The sequence below is a fragment of the Tenrec ecaudatus genome, chromosome 9 (assembly GCF_050624435.1).
Source record: "Tenrec ecaudatus isolate mTenEca1 chromosome 9, mTenEca1.hap1, whole genome shotgun sequence".
In the NCBI taxonomy this organism is placed as follows: Eukaryota; Metazoa; Chordata; class Mammalia; order Afrosoricida; family Tenrecidae; genus Tenrec; species Tenrec ecaudatus.
Genome location: NC_134538.1, coordinates 84,821,464 through 84,842,322, shown reverse-complemented (window position 1 = coordinate 84,842,322; position 20,859 = coordinate 84,821,464). Strand labels below are relative to the sequence as shown.

General features: G+C 39.9%; 2 protein-coding genes, 1 non-coding gene and 1 pseudogene across 5 annotated transcripts in view; 2 read left to right on the top strand and 2 right to left on the bottom strand.

Moving 5' to 3' along the window:
- The window catches only part of IGF2BP3 (insulin like growth factor 2 mRNA binding protein 3), a 129,876-nt gene that overhangs the window by 82,017 nt on the left and 27,000 nt on the right, over window positions 1-20,859 (bottom strand). The window lies entirely within an intron of this gene.
- LOC142456429 (small ribosomal subunit protein uS8-like) lies at window positions 1,004-1,438 on the top strand. Its single transcript, XM_075557578.1, has one exon. It carries the CDS (start codon window positions 1,046-1,048, stop codon window positions 1,436-1,438), a length of 393 nt encoding a protein of 130 aa, XP_075413693.1. The 5' UTR covers window positions 1,004-1,045.
- On the bottom strand, window positions 10,810-10,916 carry LOC142457478 (U6 spliceosomal RNA). Its single transcript, XR_012786206.1, has one exon. It is a non-coding gene; the product is annotated as a U6 spliceosomal RNA (small nuclear RNA).
- LOC142456997 (S-phase kinase-associated protein 1 pseudogene) lies at window positions 17,785-18,306 on the top strand (annotated as a pseudogene).

The following is a 20,859-nucleotide window of genomic DNA, read 5'->3' as shown; positions in this document are numbered from 1 at the left end:
ATTACACAAAGATTGCATTCAGACACCCTGGTATCTTAGACACCAGTGAAGTTCATCATTTCATATTACATCCAAGAGAGAGAGACGCAGTAGACGTGTAACCTTCCATCGAAAATACTTACTAGTAACAATACTGAAGGTACATTTTGTCTTTGCCTTATTCCTTTCCCAAGGAGCCCTGGTTATGCCCTGGGCTGCAATCCACATGGTGTGCAGTTCAAAACCACCAGCATCCCAGTGGGATAAAGACTGGGCTTTCTATTCCAGTGAAGCGTTGCAGTCTCAGAAACCCACAGGGGTGTTTGCTGTGACTCAGCAATGACGGAGGGCAGGGAGTCTTCCTTCCAAAGGGGTTTGAGTCACATCCTCCTCTTTCTACGAATTCTTACACAAATCAGGAGGGAAGCACTGCTGTTCCCATGTTATAGACAAAATGCAGTGACTAATACCACTAACTTGTTGAAAACGGAAAGAGAACTTGTAACATAGTCCTCTTTGCCTTATCTTTGTATGCAAAGATCTGGGATGCACCGTCCACATTTGGACCAGCCATTTCAATTAAAAAGATACGCTAAGAGTGCAGCCTCTCCGGCCCACCACTTGGTGGCACTCGGTACAAACTGCATGCTTTCATTCCTGCTGTACCAGAGCAACTCAATCTTTGCCCAAAGGGGAATTGTTCAGCCTAGCTAAATTCAATATTGTTATAATTACAAGGAGCCTGTTTTGTTTTACACAGTTAAGAATCATCTCTTTGAAAGGTCAACCTCAATTTGTACAAGTTTAATAATCTAAGTAGGTAAACAACCCGAGAAAGGAGCATTCTCTCATTAGGGGTGGTGGCAATGGGCATAATCTTAACTCAACCCTGACTTGGCAGTCTCTTATCAAAGTCTGGCAAAAGGTACCACCTCTAACTCAAGGATTCTTTCAGTTCCTCACATAAAGTTCTTACCCTCCAAGACTTTTACACCAGCCTTAAAAATTGAGAAAACAGGCGCCTGCCCCTCCCTTCCTCTTTCAGCCATCTTTCCGTGCCGCCATCATGGTGCGCATGAACGTCCTGGCTGACGCTCTCAAGAGCATCAATAATGCCGAGAAGAGAGGCAAGCGCCAGGTTCTCATTAGGCCGTGCTCCAAGGTCATTGTACGGTTTCTAACTGTGATGATGAAGCACGGCTACATTGGTGAATTTGAAATCACTGATGGCCACAGAGCTGGGAAAATTGTAGTGAACCTCACGGGCAGATTAAACAAGTGCAGAGTGACCAGCCCTAGATTTGACGTGCAGCTCAAAGATCTAGAAAAGTGGCAGAACAACCTGCTCCCTTCCAGGCAGTTCGGTTTCATCGTGCTGACGACCTCCGCCGGCATCATGGACCACGAGGAAGCCAGGCAGAAACACACAGGAGGAAAAATCATGGGCTTCTTTTTCTAGGGATGTAATGCATCGAAACAAATACAACGCCAAATGGGAAAAACAAAAAAAAAATTTGAGAAAACTAGGGAGAGGCAGCACAAAAAGAGGAAGGCCCTTGACAAGAGGGATGGGCACAGCGGCTGCCGCACCAGGCTCAAACCTAATCACAATTGGGAGGGTGTGGCGGTTTTGCCATGCAGTGGCATGTCGTGTTTTGTTCTGTTGTGTGTAGGGTTGCTGCTATGGGCTGGAACCGACGTTATAGCACCTGACAAATGGAGGAACAACTTTAAGGTCCAAGTAATAGGAAGTGGCTAGATAATTCAATCCAAATATAAAATATCGTGGAGGCACTATAATTTTTAAAGATTTAATGATGAAATGTTTATGATATTGTTCCGAGGGGAGGGAAATGACGTGGCAAAGGACCTCATTAAAAATGTGCAAGCATACAGGTTATGTGTATTTTTAAAAATCTCAAATTCCAAACAAGAACATCGAGCCAATTACAACTCTTAAAACACTATACAGCAGGGCAGAACTAACCGGTTCTATGAGCTTCAGGGACTGTGACTCTTTCCAGGAGCAGAGAGTTTATTGTTTCTCTCCTACTTAGCAGCTCAACACATAACCCACTTCACAACTGGGCTCCCGAGGTTATCTATGTGTATATGTGTGTGTGTGTATACAGATGTGATAGGTGTAAACTTGCAGAAATAGAGAACAATGGGATAACACCTACTCTGGCTGGTGGAATCACAGGCAGCTTTTACCTTAGTTTGTGATACTAAAATACAGGTCATTTTTTTTTTGGTCATTAATTTTTTTAAGGGAAAAAATAAGTTATTATTTTCCATCTTTAATTCCCCAAACCAAACTCACTGTTAACTCAATACACACTCTATAGCAGTGGTTCTCAACCTTCCTAATGCCACGACCCTTAATACAGTTCCTCGTGTTGTGGTGATTCCCCCCCAACCATAAAATTATTTTTTCTTTTCATAAATCATTTTATTGTGGGCTCATACAACTCTTATCACAATCCATATATACATCCATTGTGTCAAGCACATTTGTACATTTATTGCCATCATCAATCTCAAAACATTTGCTTTCTACTTGAGCACTTAGTATCAGCTCATTTCATAAAATTATTTTCATTGCTACTTCATAACTAATTTTGATACTATTATGAATCAGGAGACCCCTGTGAAAGGGTCGTTTGACACCCCCCCCAAAGGGGTCATAACCTGCAGGTTGAGAACCACTGCCCTATAAGATAGGGCATAACTGCTCCTCTAAGTTTCCATCACTTCAACTGTTTACCGGAGTAGAAAACCTAGTCTTTCTCCTGTGGAGCTGCTGATGGTTTTGAACTTCCACCCTTGGGATGACAACCCAACTCATAATCACTATAATATAAGCTCTTTACAATGTGAAAAGGCAAAGATGACACACTTTGAGGGCTAAGATCCTTCGAACCCTAGCCATAGAAATTTCAATCACTTTATATGCATGAGAAAGCTGGACAGTGATTAAGGAAGACACTGACAAATTAGAATTGGTGCCTTTGAATTACAGTGTTGGTGGAGAATACCGACTATCCCATGGAAAGCTACAACAAAACTCTGTCTTGGAAGTACAGCCAGAACGGTCCTTAGAATTGAAGAGAGACCCTGGAGACATCTACTTGCTAAAGTAGAAGGTTAGCAAAGAGGTAGACCCTCCACGAGATGAACTGACACCACAACGCACCATGACAACAACAAAGGGCTCAAATGCCACTGTTGTGAGGATGGTGTGTCACTCTTTTGTGCATGGGATCATCGTGGATCAGAACTGACTCCTTTGCACCTAAGCAGCAGCAACAATACCACAAGAAAAACTAATCACAGGTGTGGACTGTTCTAACTAGCTCTGATGAAGATCCAAGAATGCAGCCTTCACTATTGATTGCAACTTAATGTAAAGAAAACCAAAATCTTCACAGCTGAGCCAACAGGTAACATCATGACAAACTGAGAAATAAGAGAGAAGCTGTCCAGGATTTCGCCTTGCTTGGATCCACAGTTGAGGTAGTTATTGTGCCCACCTGGCTGGTAAACACAGGTGGGATTAATTGAAAAGCAGACAGAGAATTGGCTCAGTGAGCCTCAACTTTCTAGTTCTCGGGTTGGGTCTCTTGTTTTCTGATGGTCGGCAGGGTGCAGTTGCCAGTTCCCTGCTTCAGCTGGCAAGGCTCACTTCCTGCAAGACACCCCTGAGGAGAAGCTGCATGGACCTGCCACATGGACCTACCCTGATGCAGCCCTGGGTGCTGGAGCAGTCGTGTGGAGAACCTGCCACCACTGAGATGCTTACACAATCACTGATTGGGCTTTCCTCCTGCAGTCGGCAACAGTGTGTGCTTTGTGAGATGGAGGACTGTGTGGACTGGTGTTGGACATATGGGTTAGTGTTGGACTTGTGGGTTGGGCAACAGTGGACTGGGATGTTTTCTTGATGTGCACTTACCCTTTATATAAAACTCTCTCTTATACATGAGTTTCTGTGGATTTGTTTCTCTAATGTTCCTAGACTAACACAACAGTCAATATTCATGGAAGCAGCAGTTAAGAGATCAAAAGATACACTGCACTGGGTAAATCTGCAGCACACAACCTCTAGAAAGTGAAGAGCAACATTCTCATGAAAAGACCACTGAAGATACAGTGCTACAGCAAAATTCATGTAGAAGTTGGGCATTGAAGAAGACTGGAGAAAAATGGATGCATTTGAATTACAGTGCTGGTGGGAAATATTTAAAGTATCATGGACTGTCATAAGAGCAAACAAATTTGTCCTGGAAGATAAACACAACCAGAATGCACCTTAGATAGGCGGATGGAGAGACTTCACCTCACATACTTGGACATGCTGGAAAAGGACATCACAGTTTGGTAGAATACAGAGGGGCAGTGTTTCCCTGTTTGGCAGATAGGGGTCCTGATTCAGAACCAACTGGATGGCCCTTACCAGCAGCAACTAGCTCGGAGCCTCAGTTTATCCTCCTCCTAAGAGTCTACATACTGGGGGGAGAAATGAGGTATGTTAGGTCAGTCCTAAAGATGTGTAGTCAAAATGGAAAGGTGGGAATAGGGTTGCAATTTAGGAGTAAAACAGAGACTCTTGGCTCAGAATCTCCGTAAATGACTGAATTATAGGTTCTGGATCGACAGCTCAGTGGTCACAGGTACACTAAAGAAAAGGACACTGACTGTAACAGTCAGGGTCCAGAACCAAGCGCATCAAATCATGAATGGGAAAATTGTGTGTGTGGATGGCGGGGGGAAGAAGACGGGACGGGACAACGAAGTATGCAATTCCCAACTGTAACAGCAGAAAGACAGCATTCCTAATGTGACCTGAAGACCAGGGAGGGTGATTTACAATGCAGATTCCTGGGCCCCAGGAGGACTCTTTTGGTGCCACAGCTACACACACACACCCACACACACACAACATACACTTAGATGGCCACTTTGGTCTAATTAGCAAGGTCAGTCCTGCAAAGGCTACGTCACTTCTAGCTTCTTCACAGTTGTACACCCCAGACGCTAGTGTCTGGCTCATAATACACAAGCATTCACTGCTGAAGGAACACAATCTATTCTCATCGCAGATCTGGGTCTCTAAACTGATCCTTTAGCAATATTCCAGCTCCTCAGAGGAACAACACCCACATTCCCGCCCCTTACCCTGAAACACAAGTGTTTTTCCCCACCTCTCACTTGCATCTATGCACGAGAGGGTCTGCCAGCCACACTACATGAATGGAAACTCGATGGAAGCTGGGGAGTGGATTATCGGAGTCTGCCACTCCATGTCCTGTGCCCAGCTCACGACTACTATTGCGTTTACACACCGCCACGTCCCTTGTAGGAAGACCAGGCCCATTCCCCCAAAACAAGAACGGAGGGCTCGACAGTGTGTGCAAAGTGGGGAGACAGAACATTCTCTGAAAAGTCACAGCAGAATCAACTGATCCCTGAATTCTGAATAACCAGTTTTCTGTAGTCTACATACTGCGGCTTCATCTGAAAATAGGTTTTCAAACAAAAGTCACCACAGTATTTCAGAAAACCATAAAGATCTCACAGCCACATAAACAGGCTGTTGAACTTCCAAGAACTATTTTAATTGAAGGCATATTGCCCGTATGACTCAAAACTGCAGGTCTTTCAAAAGTGTAACATTCCTCGAAAAAGCTATTATTTTTAAAACCTTAAAGAGTGTAACATTCACACAACAGAGAAAATTACTTTTCTCTTCTGTAAAAACAGCAGGTCACAAAGGAGGAAAGTACCTGCCTGACCTATCAAGCCTCTACTATTCTTGAAATGCACTGAAAATGAATCATTCGCACATTTTACCAAAGTTAAAAACTTCCCAGCAAGAGTCACCAAGATACATTTTAACAAGTGATTTTAAAGCTGTAAATCTTGAAATGCTCTGTCCAATAGGACAGACACTAACCAGAGCTAGCCACTGAGGACTTAAAACAAAGCTAGTTGTCTGGGTAGCGAGATGTTCACACATGGTTTGTAAAGCTAGACAAATTATCTAGGAATTTACTATAATATTACTGCATTCCCTCTATAAGCATGAATATAATAAATTGCAAATTTTGAAGACAGTACAAAGTAATAAACATTTGTATCAATTCTTATATTGATTACATATTCAAATATGGGTCTTATAAAATATTAACATTAATTTCACTTCTTTAAACTTTTAATACGGCTATTTTAGAAAAGTAAAATAATGTAAATTGGGGAGCTTCAAAAAGTTCAGGATATAGATCCATAGAGAAGGTAACTGGACTGATGGTTTCTTGGAGGTATGGCAGGAGAGGTTGGGGAAAATGAGGAGTTAATAACGATGAGTACAAGAATGAAAAAAATGTTCACTGTGGTTATGATTGGACAACTCTTCTTGATATGACTGAACTATTGAAATGTATGTTATGTGAGTTATATGCCAATAAAACTGCTAAAAACCAAAGATAAAAATTTATCAACTAAAAAAATCATTCAGAATAAAATGTCATTATCTTTTCATTCCTTTTTTTAATGAAAATTTTAATGTTTCCTTATATTACTCTTATACACACACATGTACAAACTTATATTTTAATTCACAGATGTCAAAATTCGTATACTTGACACTTGGGGAACAATTATTCGATTTTACTTCTCTGTCAAGGAAATTTCAAGATCAAGAAACAAGATTTTACATAAAACACATTGAAAATTTTTCACATAAAAGTCACCAACACTAAGTGAACTGTATCTGCAAGAATTAAAAGTATTTTAGGATGATTTAAGTTTTTTAACTACACTTTCAATATATTCTCCATTAACACTTTATTTCCTATTGGTATTAAATGGCTGTGGTCCTAAGCAAGGAAGGCCCTTGGGTTTGTTTTTGCTGGTGGTTAAGTTTGCTAACTTGTCCATTCCTATCACTTTCACATCAACTTTGGAAACTCCAATAATCCCACTCTGAGAATTTGAGGAATAAAAAGGGAATTTGAAGCCTTCTTGTTATCCAGAAATATTTAACTGCATGCTTTGTGTTTCCAGCTTAGTGTGTTCTATATATGCAAACAAATAGGGTATGCAAACTATTATTGGTCACAAGCAGGAAAACACTCCATCATACAACTGATCAACATGTACAAGACATATCACAAAGGTTTGATCCAAATAGCTAGCCTGACACTCCTAATCCTGAGCAGCTCAAATCTTTTTCTTCCACCTATATAATCTTATAAGACTTTGTAAGTAACATATTTTTCCCTGCCAAGTAAGTTAAGATGACCATCTTGCAACTAAAGTATACTTACAATACTAGTTAGAAGAACAATTTTAAGAAATTTTCATTGAAACGTATTGTCTCGATTCTTTTTATTAATAGTTTTTTTTGGCACTTCATCCACATATCAACCAATCAAATAGTTCAAGCATATCAAGAAAAGGTGTACAATTACCACAATCAATTTTACATTTTCTTCTTCCTGCATCAATTATTTTCCAAACTTGAGCTTACACTTGAGAGCAGCGGTTCTCAACCTGTGAGTCGTGACCCCTTTGGGGGGGGTCAATGACCCTTTCACAGAGGTTGCCCGATTCATAGTAGTAATAAAACTACAGTTATAAAGTAGCAACGAAAATAATTTTATGGTCGGTAGGGTCACCACAACATGAAGAACTGTATTACCGGGCCAAGGCATTAGGAAGGTTGAGAACCATTGCTTTAGAGTCAACTACTTGTTACCATATATACTCTCGAGTATAAGCCATCCTGAGTATCAGTCGAGGCACCTAATTTTACCACAAAACTGCATTTTAAATGTGCCAAAAATTCAGCTTGTACATGAGTATATACGGTAAGTCAATTAAACAAAACCACAGCAATATTAAAGTTTTGTTTTCTCACGCAATCTAGTATCTGGTACCATACTTACAATTGATGTAGTCATACCCAAAAGCACTCTACTTGTGGCTAAAATACATCTCGAAATTCATGGAGGACACAGTTCTCTCAAAAGAAGTCTTCCATACGATACTGATGCAATTGGCTAAAATGTTTAATATGTGCCAACAAAGAGCTCAGTGGGACTCAGGTCATTCACCAGAGATATCACCTTTGTCAAATTCTGGCCTCCAGGGTACAGAAAGCACACCTGTGGCTTTCCCTGTAACACAGACACGAAGAGTCTAAAATGTCTTGCACCTCTGTTCCCACCCCGCCCCACCCACCAACCCCTTTCAGAGCTTTAAACTAGAAAAGCAAATCATAAACTAAAATCTGGCATTAACAACCTAAACAATGCATTACACTTTGGTGGGCTGGGCTTTGGACTTTAGCACCTTGTAAAAATGTTTAAATTTAAGTGTTTTGAAACACATAAGCTTTTAAGAATGTGTTAAAACAGCCAAGTACTTTAATTGCCTCAAGACTTGTAGAAAAATTGAAAATCATAAGCTATCAGAACAGACTGTCCATTCTGGGCAGGCCACCAGGATTTCAACATCCCCTAGTGCAACTAGTCATTTGTGCACAAATGGTGATCTTATTTTCACAGACATCGTAAGACTGGGGAGGAACTAAGTTTTAAAGTTTGTACTGGTCTACTCTAGTGCTGATGAGGCCTGAAGGCATCTTAAATCTTAAGGGTATGGCATCAGTTAAAGAAAGCCATTGGTTTTCCACATAGCATCCCTACAGACCTATCTGCTAGACATCATTTCAATAGTTACTTGTCCCTATGTTTACAGCTGCAGGAATGTAAGGACTTGGGGAAGTTTTAAATATAACAAGCGAATAAAGATTTGTCTAATTCTATTACCAATCTGACACAAGCATAAAAGGCTATGCAAAACTGCTCCCTGGGTCCCTGAGTTCTTTCCAGGAGCCTGTCAATTCCATCACGACAGTGAGCAAATGCACCAAACCAACCAAGGCACACACGTATGGAACCCTAACAACAGAGCCACATCTGCTAGCCACCATTCTCAACTTGAGTCCAACCACGGGCACTGAAGGGCAGCAGCCTCACTGATGCTTCAAAACACATCTCGTTACCCTGCTGTTCTCAAGTACCAGTCTGACGAAATTATCGTTTCTCTTTTAAAACTGAATCCATGCTGTTCTGTCTCCCCAGAAGGTGGACGTTAGGGCTGTCGTTGGCCAAGTTAAATAAATAAATGTAAAGAATGGGAAACTGGAAATAAAGTAAGAGTCAAGTTGCAGATGTCGACAACTTTAAAGTGCAATTCTCCCACACTGGACTGTCGCTCCATGGTGGATTTAATGTCACCTTGAACGTTTTAAAGTTTTGTTCAAGGTTAGTTATATGCAACTATGTTTGCAAAAATCTTGACTCTTGGCATTTGGGTGTTCTTTTCTTCAGTACCAGAAGAAACACCCTACAAATATACTCAGACTTTGCAGAGAACGAGAAACCCAGACTTTCAGAAGTTGCAGTCTCCAATTTTAACTTTAAAAATTAAATACTTCATTTTAGGTAGCTTGATGTTGTTTTAAAAAAAATAGCCCTCTACCCTTCCAACAAATCAATCCAAATTGTTAACAAAGTTTATGTTTGGCCAAGCCATTAAGCTTTCAGTCAACCAGTAGATCTCAGGTAATTGTTCTTTGATACTATGGAGTTGGTTCTGATATATAGCAAACCTATGAACACCAGGGCAGAACACTGGTTGGCCCTGCACCATCCTCACAGTGGTTCCTGTGTTGAAGCCCGCTGTTGCAGCCGCTGCGTCAATCCATGCTCATTGAGGGAATCCCAGTCTTGCATGGGTCCTCTACCAAGCATGAAGCTCGTCCATTCGGACACCGTCCAAAGTAGAGTAAACTAGAATCTCATCTTCACTGTTAAGTAGCAAACTGGCTGTTCTTCTTCCAAAGACACTCCCTGGTATAGTCAATGTTCTTCACCAGCACCATAATGCATCAGTATCGTTTCTTTTGCGGTCTCCCGTATTCATTGACCAGTTTCACAAGGAGATGAGGTCCATGACTTGGGTCAGACACATGAGTCTTCAAAGTGTCACACTTGCTTTTTTACACTTTTGCCGCATGTTTGCCCAATGCATGTCATTTGATTTCTTCATTGCTGTTTCCATGGGCATTGTTTGTAGATCCAAGCAAAATAAACTATTCTTTGACAACTTCAATACTTCGTCCATTCATCATGATGTTATTTATTGGTCCAGTTGTGCAAAGTGGTTTTTTTTTCATTAATTACAGCATTTTAAAATTGAAAAAATTTTAAAGTGAAATAATATTGACACACAATCTTAATAAGTAGATCTGATCATTTAGTTTCAGTCATATTTAAACAGCGTGACCAGTAATATATTTTAAATAAATATACTAAGAGTCAAAACATACAACTAATCTTAGTTATATAAGATTAAATTACTAGTAGTAATTGTATTACAAGATACTTAATTACACTTAATTATGTAGTTCATGAACATTAGTTTAAACAAATTTATAATGCAGGATTAGCCAGAGTGATCTGCACTAAATGTTTTATTTAAACTTCCATATAAATTTTAAAAATCACTATTGTATTAGTTAAGTTACTGTACCCTTTAACTTTGAAAATAAAATATTTATATTGCTGAGTTTATGAATTTAAAGTATTTTATTTAACAATTCATTTAAGTTATAAATCAATTTTCAGTATTTGCATATTATCAACATTTTATAAACTTCTATTAAAGTATTTTTAAAAGAAAAGTTTAAGCACCCTAAAACCATTTAAGAATAGCATTAGAAATATTTAGTGCAGTAAACAAGATCTAGTTGTTTTTTTTTTTAATATAGAACGCTTCATGAATTTGCGTGTCATCCTTGCACAGGGGCCATGCTAATCTTCTCTGTATCGTTCCAATTTTAGTATATGTGCTGCCGAAGCGAGCACGATCTTTTTTTTTTTTTTTCACAAGAGAAAAGCTTGTAGTTAGTTCAGGGATCGTTTGCTGGCCCTTGGGAACGTTTTCCAGTCCAGTCTGTTGGGGCACCACGCCCTGGCCCCAAAGTCCACTTTCAGCATTCCCTGGGGACCTTGCCACTCCATTCCCTTGCTGTTCCGCTGCACTCCCCCAGTGATTTGCCTCGGTGTGGTAGGATCAGGTCAGGTGCAATTCCCACACTGTCTCCGGTGCTGTCCCCTGTTTCGCCCTTAGTCACTGAGGGGCATCATGTCTCATAGTGGGGCCAGCCATGTTGTTCTCTCTGTGGACTGGCTGCTCTAACGATCTAGTTTTTATAACACACCACATACATGCTATTTAAAAGGCCTGCGCTAAGGTGTTGGGAGCTTTTTTTGGTTTTTGGTTTGTTTGTTGTACACATTTCTTCTTTTTGTCCTAATTGATGAGTGTGAGAAGGAAAGTAAATCATATGATAGAATTCCCTGAAAATAACAAAACCTAAAAATAGTATTCGAGCTTGTGTGATCCAAAGATGACCACAGTAAATCTCAAATAGGATGAAGGGAAAGCGTCAGAGCTAAAATTGTGGACACACAATTGGTCGAAGGCTGTGGAGGACAGCGGGAGCCCCAAAGCCATCTGCAGAATCTAGTCAGATTGAGCTGCTAGCAGATGCCCTCTGGCCATGGTCTGGTACAGCCTGACTGTCAGAGATCATTATAATCCTCATTAGGCTGGATCAAACTTGACCCTTGGCCAGTTGACCTCCCTCTAGACCCGACCTGAGTTTGTTCTAGGTGCAAGGACCTCTTGTTTGTTCCATGACAAAAACTTCTCTGGTTTTTAAAATATTGATAATGATTCTTTTTCCTTACTCATTTTTTTGTACTTTATATTACTCTTGTTTTATCCTTACCACTTCATTTCATTTTTGTCCTTTATTGTTTCTGTTGGGTTTGCCAGTCTGTGACGCACAGAGGAGTGGATGCACAGAGATAGTAACCGATGCAAGGGATTTTAGGGGATGTAGGGTGTGTGGGTGGGTTGGTAGGAGGAAACAATGAAGGTGGGAGGGGGAGTGAGCACTAGAATTGGAGGTGATTAAACAACTCATTTTAAAGGAGATTTAATCATGGAGAGGAAAAAAAGAAAATGATCTGAAATTGATTGTGGGAATAACTGTACAATTCTCCATATGATTGAACTACTGAATTGTGATATGGAAATTACGGTAAGTACCAATAAAATTTTTTTTTCTTCTTTTACATTTTATTAGGGACTCAAACAACTCTTACCACAATCCACACATATACATACATCAATTGTATAAAGCACATCCATACATTCCCTGCCCCAATCATTCTCAAGGCATTTGCTCTCCACTTAAACCCCTTGCATCAGGTCCTCTTTTTTTTATCCCCCCTCTCTCCCCATTACCCCCTCCCTCATATGCCCTTGGTAATTTATACATCGTTATTTTGTCATATCTTGCCCTATCCGGAGTCTCCCTTCCCCCCTTCTCTGCTGTCCCTCTCCCAGGGAAGAGGTCACCAATAAAATTTTTAAAACAGAACAGAAATATAAAATTGTTAAAATTCTAACCAATGTCATGAAACAATGTATATAAAACCTAATCTCAGAACTTAATTCCTGAGAGACTTTTCGCCTAAAAAACTTTGAAAAAAACTTATTTTTTAAATACTTCTTAAAAAGAAATATGCTTTAAAAAGTGTTAGTATATTATAAATGAGGAAAACAATTAAACAAGTTATAATTTATTTCGGCCTGGCTGTGGATACATGTAAAAGAGTTTTAAAAGGTTCATAGAAACTGGAATTAAAGACAATGGAATTTTTCCACAAATGTTTTGAAGTCCCCTCACATTTTATCCATAAATCATTGAGAGTCTATTAATTTGAGAACATTAAACATACCACATTCTCACCATTTTTTCAACTCCTACTATCTTCCATATACGTTAAAAACGGCTTTTGACAACTAAAAAACAGTAAGGCACAAAGCTAAGTAGGTCATCATTTTTCTTAAAATCATACATTCAGGAGGATCTAATATGCACAAAGGTATTTTTTTCAAAAAAGGAAACTACACAATAGTTTTATTTGAAGAATAGAGACTTTAATGATTTTTGTTTTAATTTTTCCACGTATAAGATATAATAGGTGGTAACATATACATGTTATATTTGTAATACATACATATACTTAACCTCCCTGGCAGTAATCCCGAGTGTGGCTCAGGGTAAACGTTAACTGTGTATTAAAGTTTATCATACCTGGAATGTCTACTAGGGAGATTAAAATGAGTAATTTCTTAAGAATTACAGGCCTACCATATAAAACAAACAAATTTAATGCAAAACAATGTAGCACTTTGGGTACAAAATTACTGACATAATTAGACCACCAGGGAGGTTAAATATATATGAAATCTTCCAATAAATTAGAAACCCTTTATCACATCATATGCAAAAAGTAACTCAAAAGGAATCAACAACCTACATATGAAAGCCAAAACTATAAAGCTTTTAGAATGAAACACTGTAGTAAAACTTCAGAACTCTGTATTTGACAATGGATTCTTAGATTCGACACCAAGGGGAAAAGCAAATGAAACGCAATAAAACAGACTTCATCAAAAGTGAAAATATGCTGTACATCAAAGAAACATTATCAACAAAACCAGGTCAACCTACTGAATGGGAGAAAATACTTCTAAATCATAAGGCTTTAAAGTCAAGACTATATATAAAGATCTCCCACTTACCACAAAAACACAAACCCAGTTAAAAAAAAAAAAAAAGAGGCTTAGACAATCTCTAAAGAAAGTATGTGTGGCCAAGAACATGAAAAGATGTTTAAAAACAAAAGAAGAACGGATGTTCAACATCATTACGCATTTGTGAAATGCAAGGCTGAATAAATTTGTGAAATAAAAGGCTCTAGTAGTTACATGATCTGTTATCAATTTGAGACTATTCAGAGTGAAGAGGTGGAGTTTAGCCTGTCAATCAGGTCACAGCTTGATGACCTCATTTGGAGGTGCTAAGGAGATAAATAGCTCACTGGAGGCGGGACACACTCACACTCCATGAGACATTCGGTTACAAGACACATGGAAAGCTACACTAGAGCCCTGGAGCTGGAGGTGCCCTGTGGAGACCCCTGCCAGCGCTGAGATGCTTCCATTACCACTGGATCCACAAGACTCTACCCGCTGGCCTGTGAGCTTCCTGCATTCAGCCATCATTGCATGTGCTGTGTGAATCTGAAGTGGAATTTATAAATTGGTATTGGACATATGGGCTAATATTGGACTTATGGACTTGATCTGAACTGGGTTGGCATGTTTTCTCAATATTCAATTACTCTCTATATAAAGCTTTCTTGTACACACATGAGTGTCTATGAATTTTGTTTCTCTAGTCTACCCGAACTAACACAAAGGCACAATGAGATTGCTTCACACCTATAGCATTGACACTGAAAGCCTCACAAACAGCAGGAGATCATTGTCCGAGACAGTGCCAAGAGATGAGCCCCTCAAGTCAAAAGGCAGTCGAGTAACACTGTGGAAGAGTTGCTGTCTCAAATCTGAGTAGATCATAATGGCCCAGATGGAGTCAAGTCTGTGAGACCTTCATGAATTGCTGGGGCATGGTACAAGGGGGAAAGAAACAGCTGCAAAATTCTAGTAATCATTGAACTTTTGGAAGTAAGAAATATGAAGTGAGGAAAACTGGAAGGTGTCAAAAATGAAATAGAACACAGGCATTAGTGACCTGAAATGCGCTGGCCTTGGCCACTTCGAACCAGGCATCATATGGCTTACTATGTTGGGAACGAGATTTGAGGAATGGTGCTTCATTCACCGTGAAAAGGAACGCTTCAAGATCTGTAATAGGATAATATCTATCTCCATACAAGAAAACCCAGTTAATATAACTAGTATTTAAATGCATGCAGCAACCACTAAAGCCCATGATGAAAAAACGGAATAATTTTACTCAGGTCTTCAGTCTGCAATCAAGATGCATTAAAAATTGATTATTGGAACGGACAAGTTGGAAACAAAAAAGGAACAGTAGTTGGAAAATATGGACTTGGTGGAAGAAACAACGCTGAGGAGTGCATGACAGAAATTTTGTAAGGCCAGTGACTTACTCACAGCGACTACCTGTCTTCAACAACGCATGGACTTCTCCAGATGAAATACGACTACCTATCTTCAACAACACATGGATTTCTCCAGATGAAATAGAAATTTTGTAAGGCCAGTGACTTACTCACAGCGACTACCTGTCTTCAACAACGCATGGACTTCTCCAGAAGAAACGCACAGAAACCAAGCTGTCTACACCTGTGGGAAGCGATGGTGAAGTTCAACACAGCATATAAAACCAGGCCAGGAACTGACTTTGGAACATACATAAATTCAAGTTGAAGTTGACCTTAAAACAAGTCCATAAGAGCCAATACATGACCTTAATTATATCCCACCCAAATTTCAGGAATGTCTGAAGAACAGAAATGACAATGGACCTGATGAGCTTTGGGACAGCAATAAGAACATCATATATGAACAAAGCAAAAGGTCATATAAAGGACAAGAGAGGGAAGAAAAGATCAAAGAGGGTGCCAGAGCCTCTGAACCTTGCTCTTGATTATAGAGTAACTACGGCAAATGGAAGAAATGAAGTCGAAGGGCTGGACAGAAATTTCCATAGGGCAGTTTAAGAAGGCAAAGTAAATAATAATGAAATGTGCCAAGAATTATAGTTAGAAAATAAAAAAGAACACATTCAGCACATCTTAAACTGAAAGAACTGAAGAAAAAAATTAAGACTCCAGTGGCAATATTGAAATATTTTATGGGCAAAATACTGAAAGATGCAAGAAGAATCAAAAGGTAGAAAGAATACACAGTTACTGTACCTAAGAAGAATCCTTCAACATTCAGTCATTTCAAGTGGTAGCACATGAGCAAGAATCAATGGTGCTGAGGGAAGAAGCTCAAGCTACACTGAAAGCATCAGCCAAAATTAAGGATCCAGGAATTGATGGAATACCAATGGAAATGTTTCAACGAGTTGATGAAACAATGGAAGTACTCACTAGTCTATGCCAAGAAATCTGGAAGACAGCTACCTGGCTAACTGACTGGAAGCAATTCCTATTTGTAACCATTCTAGAAAACTTATAGAACAATTATCATTAATACCACATCCAAGTAAAATTTTGCTGAATATCACCTAACATTTACAGCAGTACATTGAGACAGGGAGCTGGCAGAGGTTTGGGCAAAATTCAGAAGAGGACATGAAAGAAGGGATACATCATTGCTGATGTCAGATGGATCTTGGCTCAAAGCAGACAATACCAGAAAAATATTGGTTTGTGTTTTATTCATTATGCCAAGTAATTCTACTATGAAAACAAAAAATAAGCTATGGATAGCCTGGAGAAGAACGGAAATTCCTGAACACTTCACTGTGCTCATACAAAATCTGTACATTGATCAAGAGGCAATTGTGAGAACAGAACAAGGACATAATTGCATGGTTTACAATCGGTATGTATGTCAGGGTTGTATCATCTCTCACCATCCTTATTCAAGCTATATGCTGAGCAAATAATCACAAAAGCTGGATTATATGAAAAAAGAATGTGGCATCAGAATCGGAGGAAGGCGTATTAACAACCTAAGATATGCAGATGACACGGCCTTACTTGCTGAAAACGAGAAAGCCTTGTAGTACTTGCTGATGAAGATCAAGGGTTGCAGCCTTCAGTACAGATTACAACTCAATGTCAAGACAACCAAAATGCTCACAACTGGACCAATAGGTTACATCATGATAAACGGAAAAAAGAATGAAGTTGTCCACAAAACAATGCTCATGGAAGCAAATGGCACATTGCATTGCATAAATCTTCTGCATAAGACCTCTTTATAAAGACAACATTGAAGTGTTGAAAACCAAGAACATTACTTTGAGGACTAAGTCGTACCTCACCTGTGCCATGGAATTTTCAATTACCTCATATGCATGCGAACATTGGGGCACTGAATAAGGAAGACTGAAGAAGAATCCATATATTTAAACTACAGTTCTGAAGAAAAATATTGAAAGTACCATGCACTGTCCAAGAACAAACAAATCTGTCTTGGAAGAAGTATGGCCAGAATGGTCAGAAGCAAGGAAGGCAAGATTTCATCTCATGTACTTTGGATGTGATGTAAGGGAAGACCAAGATCCCTGGTGGCATAATGGTTAAGTGTTGGGCTGCTTACCACAAGGTCCAAAGCTCAAAATCACCAGCCACTCTTAGGGAGATACATGAGGTTTCTACAGTCTCAGAAACTCACAAGGACAAGTCTACCATGTCCTATCGGGTCACTATGAGTCAGCATTAACTGGATGGCGGTGAGTTTGAGATAAGGAGAGAGACCTGTCCTTGGACATCATGCGTGATAAAGTAGAGCAGCAACAAAAATTGAGGAAGACACTAGACAGGATGGACCGACACAGTGACTGCATCAGCGAACTCAAACACAACTGGGAGGATGGTGCAAGACCAGACAATACTTTGTTCTGTTGAATATAGAGTCAATGATTTGGAACTGATTGGATGGCACGAACCAAAACCACTAAGCCAAACTCACTGCTACCAATTCAATTCCAATGCATAGGGACTGTGTGCCTTATTCACAATAGCTGTAAAGAAGGAACAGCCCGAGTAGCCTTGTTCTCTGCCTTCCTCTGCGCTAGCCACCGACGCCTGCCTCCCGGTGCTCGCCAGCCTTGGGCCCGCCGCCTCCAGAAGAGAGATCACCATGCCTTCAATTAAGTTGCAGAGTTCCGATGGAGAGATATTTGAAGTCGATGTGGAAATTGCCAAGCAATCTGTGACCATCAAGACCATGTTGGAAGATTTGGGAATGGATGATGAAGGAGATGATGATCCAGTTCCTTTACCAAATATTAATGCAGCAATATTAAAAAAGGTCATTCAGTGGTGCACCCACCACAAGGATGACCCTCCTCCTCCTGAGGATGATGAGAACAAAGAGAAAAGAACAGATGATATCCCAGTTTGGGACCAAGAATTCCTGAAAGTTGACCAGGGAACACTTTTTGAACTTACTCTGGCTGCAAACTACTTAGACATTAAAGGTTTGCTTGACGTTACATGCAAGACCGTTGCCAATATGATCAAGGGGAAAACTCCTGAGGAGATTCGCAAGACCTTCAATATAAAGAACGACTTTCCTGAAGAGGAGGAAGCCCAGGTGTGCAAAGAGAACCAGTGGTGTGAAGAGAAGAGAGACGCTGTGCCTGACACTGTAACACTGTGAGGATCATTCCAAATACTAGTTGCACTGCTCTGTTGGTAACTGTTGACATTAGACAAAACAGTAGACAAATGGCAGCAGCAAATCTATTGTATTAGCAGAATATTGCTCTCATTGCATGTGGAGTATGGATTCTAAAATGTATAGCTGAGATTCTCCTGGTGTGATCAAAAGTTTTGTTTTTCTCTTAATAAACTGAACTGTGGGTTCTCTATAGAAAGTGGTATTTGGGGCTTTCCCTCTTTTTGTAAAGTGATTTCTGCCTAGTTTGCTGTCTAGTTAAGTTGAGCAACCTTTTAAAATTAGGCAGTGTAAATAAAACAACATGCAAAGTTTGCAGAAGTAGACTTAACAAAAGTATTATCTTTATTCATGTACTGGGCACCGGGAAGGGGCTAGTTAAGGTACATAGTCTGCATGGGATATTAGGATCGTTGCCGGCCCCCTAGAGTTGAGGAGTACCCCTGGTTAGCCTGTATGTAGCAAGACTCCCTTAACTGAATCTGAGGACTGTGTGTTGTTTTTAATCCTCAGCTTTGAATATTTTAGCCAGATACTCAGTTATCACCCAGTTTATGTTTTTGTGGTGCGAAATGTAACTAGACCGTTTGTTAGCTTTTTAATTAAAACAGACACTTAACTAAAAAAAAAAGAGGAACAGCCCAAGTGGCCACACTGACAGATGAACAGATAAACACAACGTGGCATGTGTGCCTGTGTGTGTATGTAATGGAATTCGACTGAGCCACAAAAAAGGGCCAAATATTGTTACAATGTGATTGAATTTTAAAAACAAGCGAAAAGGGATTGACACAAAAAGAAATGTATTGCAGGTGTCCATTAATATGAAATATCTAGAAAAACCACTACTCATCTATGACGCTGGAAGCTGTGCCATCAATCTCTAAATACCAACATGGTTACTTATGGGTAAGTAGCTTTCAGCAGAGTTTCCAAATCTACACAAACTAGAAAAAAGTACCTGGCAGGCTACTCCTGAAAAACTGGCCAACTAAACCTTATGGGTAGCAGCAAAACAATGGCTGCTGCATAGGCCGGAAGAGCTCACTCAAGTTGGCAAGCACTCAAAATCCAAGCAGGTAAAAGCTGCCTCTTCAAAATAGTCAACCTCGGGCCAGTGCTTATACCCCTCCCTCAATGCAAGAACACTTTGTTCTAACAACCTGACAATCTGTGATACTCACCCTCCTAGCACAATTGTTGAAGACAACATGGGTGCATAAGCAAATGTGGTGAAGAAAGTCAGCATCTTTAGTATCTGGGATCTTAAAGGCTTGAAGTTAAACAAGAGCCCAACTAGCAGAGAAGCAACAAAGCCCATATGGAAGAAGCACACCAGCCTATGTGTGGTCGTCAGGACCAGGTAACAGGCATCAGAAGACGCATATAAACAAAACAAAAAACCATACTGTTGAGAACGAGGCGGATCAGAGTAGAGACCCAAAGAAGTCCAACTGTAGACTTTGGAACATCCCGCACAGAAGGGTCACAAGAAAGGGATGCGTCAACCAAGGTGCAGTAAAGCACCAATGAAACACACAATTTTCCTCTGGTTCCTTGAGGCTTCCTCACCCACCACCATCAAGACCCCAGTCCTGCCTTTCTCTGCGGGTTAGACCAGAGCATGTGCACAGGTACAGAGGAGATGAGAGCACACGTCACATGGAATCCAGGAACAGGAAACGAACAGCGATACCAGAAGGGTAGGGGGGAAGGTGGGGAGAGGATGGGAGAAAGGGGGAACCAACTGCAATGATCAACACATAACCACCCTCCAGGGGGACAAACAGAAATCATGGGGCAAGAGAGACAGTGGTCAGTGTACGACATGGAAATAGCAATAAATTTATAATTTATCAAGGGGTCATGAAGGTGGGAGATGGGAGGGAGGGGGAAAAAGGAGCTGATACCAATGGCTCAGAAAGTAAATGTCTAAAGAATGATGGCAGCATCTGTATAAATATGCTTGATATAATTGGTGTATGAATTGTTATTAGTTGTATGAGCTCCCAATAAAATGATCTTTTAATAAAAATATAAGTCAATCTTAATAAAGATTGAGTAAAGCTTTAGGGACGTTTATTTGCTGGTATGACAGGGCTTTAAATGTAAAATAACAGCTGAAAACATCCATTACTAAAAGGAACATGGAATGAATGAATGGAGAAAAATTGAAGTTCTCAAAAATAAAGTGGAAAGTAGGGGATGTAGAGGTGGGTGGGGTGGAAATTGGGAGGGTGTGGGGATTTCGGGAGTAAACAGTGAAGGTGGCAGGGGAGTGAGCACTAGAACTGAATGCGATTGCACAACTTATTTTAAAAGTGATTTTATCATGGGGGGATGTCCTAAAATGACTGTACACAAAATGACTATAACTGTACACAATTGAGTTGTATATGTGGATTACATGCCAATAAAACTGTAAAAAAAACTTTAATGCTAAGAAAATTTATAACAGAGGATTACGAAATTAGGCTTCACTTAGAAATAATAAATCTTTTGTGCATTAAAGAAAAACCCAGTGAGGTCAAATAG